This window comes from Papaver somniferum, chromosome 1 (genome assembly GCF_003573695.1).
Source record: "Papaver somniferum cultivar HN1 chromosome 1, ASM357369v1, whole genome shotgun sequence".
NCBI lineage: Eukaryota > Viridiplantae > Streptophyta > Magnoliopsida > Ranunculales > Papaveraceae > Papaver > Papaver somniferum.
This window is the reverse complement of record NC_039358.1, coordinates 235,421,681-235,426,329: the sequence shown is the minus strand read 5'-3', so window position 1 is coordinate 235,426,329 and position 4,649 is coordinate 235,421,681. Positions and strand designations below refer to the sequence as shown.

Genomic DNA, 4,649 nt, shown 5'->3' with positions numbered 1-4,649 from the left:
AGTGTGCCTATTTTTATAGAAATTTATAGCAATAAAGAGAAGTATTACCTAAGGCTGTTTCACTTTCTCTTAAATACTCATTCAATTAGTTTTTAGCGTTCTTGATGTGCATGTATAATAAATTTTCATTGGGTTCAGCATTTGGACCGTTAAGTTACCCCACTAACATTAAAATCAGCGTTGCCAGAAGTATGCTACATTATACTACAAGCAAGAGGTAAGCAAGAACTACAAGCAAGATAGCATTATATTCCAACAACTATGCAAATATAACCGCGAAAACTAACATCAAAGCAGAAGCTGTTTGAGGTCAGCACTTTCTTGAACCGATAAGTACATATACTAACAGAACAATCATCATTAGTTCAAATGGACAATTTTTTTCCTACGCAATTCTAACCAAGAAATTTTCTGTTGCAAAAAGGAAACTGGAAAGAACATTTCTGACCAAGTCGACCCGATGACAGGTTTTCATTCTGATTCCTACTTTTGGGTGCCTGCTAGAGAACTCCCATCACCTGCACAAACAGTAAAACAGACTGTCACAATTCTTTACTGTATTTCTGCCAGATGATAAAGTTGGCTTTCCTACATTTGTGCAATATAACTCCATATAGATTGCACTACCTTTAACAGTAACGGCTCTCTTTTTTTTGGGTGCTTGGGATTTTGTTTCAGGCGAGGGGTTCGAAATATCACCAACTTTCTTTCTTTTGGCTGCTTGTGGTTTTTTGGTTGGAGCTGAGCGCTTAAGAGTATTAGCGCCATCACCAGTTGATGGAAGCTCAGCTATAGTTTCAGTTGTTTTTGTTAGACCAGCAAAGTGAGATGCATCCCTGAACATCTCAATTACCTCAAACATACACTGCTGCCCCATTTCATACTGAGAAAAAAACAAAACAAGAGGACCCGCAACATCAATTGAACACGAACATACTCAAAGTTTCCAAATAGATGACACCATTGAGAACTCCTTGAAATTTTGATGCTTTAAAAGATTTGCTAACCCTGTTTTCTTGGCAATTAGCTGATGAAATTACATTATAGTTGCTTTGAATTTTTTTTACTGTCAAATGCCTTTTAAGAATCTATATTCTCACCTACTGAACTTCACAATGCAAACTCAGCTTATTGTAGTATTAAAATTATAATGCTTACGTACCCCTTCAAGTTTGGCATTAGCACATTCCAACTTTCTGGTTAGCTCATGCTTTTTTTTCTGCAAGCCCTGGATCTGAAAGGGAAGAAGCATTACAATGGCAACTATGACACAACAGAAACTACAAGTTCAATCACGAAGAAATGTTGCGCACTTTATTTCTTTTAACAACACCAACAAGAAGTAAAGTAGGCATGACAATACCTTCCTTTCCGCATCTGCACACATGTTCTTGTACTTGTTTGCTTTTGCCTTTAGCCCAATTTCAGCCACACTAATTAGATCGTCAAGTGAGAAGCTTTTCTCAGCAGCCTGATTTAAAAAATCAGATCAAATCACTAAATATAAATCCACAGATTAGGAACAATGGTGTAATTAATAAACCACAAAAAATCCCCATTACCAGTTCATCAATTCTCATTTGTTGTTGTTCGACGAGTTTAAAAAGGCGCTCTACTTCGTCTGACTCCTTCTTCTCTACTTCGGGACTTTGCGGGAAATCTTGTTCTGCTTCTACAGTTCCAACCTCACTTTGGATACCAAAATCCCCGGTAGGAGCTCTTTCCTTGAGAAGTCGCTTAGATCTCCTAGTTGATTTACCCTTCAATGATCCATCCTCCGCTATAGCTACTTCGGTCAACTCAATCGTTGCTTCGGGAGTACCATCCTTTGCTATTGAGGACAGATTTTCGTTGACAGACTATCAACAGCACAAAACAGATAAGTTCCAGTTAGTTCCCATATAAAAGAAAAATCTTCCTATAGTGCAACAACTACCATTCAAAATGTCGAATACCATCATTACAAAAAAAATTAACCTCATCTCCCATATTTCCCCCCAAGTCTTTAACTCCTCAAAACCCCAAATCAATCCCATAAACAACAAAAAGCAAACATGCAACAATGAAACCAGACAACAATTAACCCCATTTCTCCCGAAATCTTTAGCTCCTCAAAAGTCGAAATCCCAAATCATCACCATCAATAACAAAAAGCAAACATGCAACCATGAAATTGACCCATTTCCCCCAAAATCTTTTAACTCCTCAAAAGCCAAAACCCCATGGATAAAAAGTCAATACCATAACCAACAACGAACTAACATGCAACAATGGCATCGTATACAACATAAACCTAGAATGAATTTAAACTTAACAATCATAACCAACAAGGTATCCTCATACAATGCCCTAACAATCATAGCAAAAACAACCCACACACTACTACTGACCAAAAAAATGATCTAGCTACATTTATGTACCTAAAACGTCTTACTTTGTACACAACATTTCAAACACAGAACAAAATGAATAATTTTGTAGAGTTTAAATGAAATTAAGTTAGAGAAAAGTGTAAAAAGACCTGATCTTTAAGTAGTGCATCATCATTGTTCCCTTCTGCTCCTGCTTGATTCTTCTTTGTTAGTCCTGGTCTCCTACCCATTTTCTTTTTTTCTCCTTCTCCTTCTCCTTCTCCTTATCTCTTAAAAGAGGGCGTTATGTTCAACAACAGAGTCACTCACTGCTCACTAGTCTCTAGAAGGAGGACTTTAAAAGTAGTGTGCAACAGTGGTGCTAGTAGCAATTACTTTAGAATTAAGTACACTTTACCTGTCCTAATTCATTGGGAAGTTCAACGTTTTGGTATTCATGCACGCAAAAACCAACAGCGTCGTTCCAGTTAGTGCCGAGTGTTTAAGCTGTACTGAATATTCAATTTTGCCTTTCCGTTAGTTTCACTCCCGGACCCACCAAATTAGTCAAAGGCATTGATTAAGTCTATGAGTCCCATTAAAATTACTATCATAACCTTACTCTAACAAATACACGATTAGGTATTCATCTCTTCACATTTCTTTCGGTTTCTCGTTCTCTGTCAAATTTTTTCATTATTTCCATCGAAACTAAGGATAGAGATTGAAGTGATTTCGAAGAGATTTTATGAAGGTTTTTGGGTGGCTAATCGTAAAGGTTTTCTTAAACAACTAATGTATTTGGAAGAGAAGAAAAGTTCCGAAGATATTGGGTTTTCTTAGACACATCATGATGTTGTAAAATACTCTCAATCTAGGTAAGATTTATGGCACCCATTACTTGGTTTGTGACGAAAACCATGTTTAGATAGTTAGAACACTAGGTTACTCATGAGACTCGCTGGTAGGCTAGCACAACAACTTGTTCAATTAATGTAGTAGTATGTCGTTGGATCTTAACTTGTTATGTTTCTAATTAGTTTCATGTAATAATCATTATCCAATAATATAATAAAGTTTATAACATATAAAAAATAAAGTTATACTATTATTATTATTTAATTAAAGGGCCGACAACTTTAGAAAACCTCCCAAAAAAGAATGGTGTCCAAAAAATCAAAGGCCCAAAGTCTGTCAAAGCCCACTAACCAGGCCACAACAGGCAGGCTAAACAGCTTTTTGCACCCCTAAAGTTCTTTACTAATTTAATTCTTGTTTGGAATTTTGAGAATGAATGAATCTGGTTTAAAGTAATCCTAAGTAATTAATTTTTCAAAATGTAGAGTAGAAATGAATATAAGAATTTTAATCAACATATAGCAAAACACATGACAGTTTACTCCGATATAAAACTAAAATTCTTAAGAAAACTCAAACAAGTACCAAGCCGGAATTTTTTTGGTCAAGAATCATATCAGGCTATCAAATTTTAGGAAAAACCCGAGCCTGCCCATATAAACTAACCAGACATGCCAGGACCAGGTGACCGAGAGCAGCCTATAACAGGCTTTTGGGCTCTTACGGGAGGATGCAGGCACACCGAGTATTTTTGGGTCTTTGAACGCCACTGGACCTAGGATTATTGAGCTTTATTACCTCATGTGAAAACTACAGCCACACCCATTTTCCAGATTTTGGACACTGTGAAACCCATGTCCAGAAAAATTCAGACGCGCACCCATTTTCTATGAAAAAATATCTCCCAAACCCATAATTTCTGAAATTATGTTTCGGTCTTTCTTCTTCTTCTCCGATCCATAAATACATAAACCAAAACTCTCTTATACGATCTTCTTTCTCTCTGCTTTTGTCTCAGTTCTTCTTTGTGAAAATCTGTTGATTAAAATCACAAAGCAACGATGGGATTACTTTTTTAGAACAAACTATACCCTTCTTCAATTTCTATTCTCGCAGGAAGAAGAAATGTAATACTTGGGTAATTATTTCACTCTTTATTGTTCTCTATATCTTATGGTTTTGCTACTACAATGATTTTGAATGATTTCTGATCTCCCATGTCTCACATGGTTAACACTAGTTCTCCATAATCACTAGTTGATTTTATGAAATGAATTAGGGATACGACACAGAGAGTGTATTTTAGTTGGGGAAAAATTTGATATACTAAGAAATTAGGAAACCATATCTAGTAAAAGGGACTGTTAGTAATTGGTAGTGAGACTGACTGACTGGATATCCAGAAGCCTCTTTGATCTTTTGGTAAATATTCGTAGTTTT

At 36.1% G+C, this 4,649-nt stretch overlaps 1 protein-coding gene across 1 annotated transcript; it reads right to left on the bottom strand.

Annotated features, from left to right (window-relative positions):
- Window positions 1-257: 257 nt before the first annotated feature.
- On the bottom strand, window positions 258-2,602 carry LOC113273049. The gene is made up of 6 exons (XM_026522820.1): window positions 2,522-2,602; window positions 1,563-1,859; window positions 1,364-1,471; window positions 1,163-1,234; window positions 628-883; window positions 258-518 (listed from the first exon to the last, which is right to left on the bottom strand). Exons 1-6 carry the CDS (start codon window positions 2,600-2,602, stop codon window positions 484-486), a joined length of 849 nt encoding a protein of 282 aa, XP_026378605.1. The 3' UTR covers window positions 258-483.
- Between the last annotated feature and the right edge of the window lie 2,047 nt (window positions 2,603-4,649).

Excerpts from the sequence above, each read along its gene's own strand:
- LOC113273049 (XM_026522820.1), bottom strand. The coding sequence starts at position 2,602 with ATGGGTAGGAGACCAGGACTAACAAAGAAGAATCAAGCAGGAGCAGAA. Across the intron at positions 1,472-1,562 it reads AAATGAGAATTGATGAACTG|GCTGCTGAGAAAAGCTTCTC; the intron begins GTAATGGGGATT and ends TTTTTAAATCAG. Across the intron at positions 519-627 it reads GAGAGCCGTTACTGTTAAAG|GTGATGGGAGTTCTCTAGCA; the intron begins GTAGTGCAATCT and ends CTGTTTGTGCAG.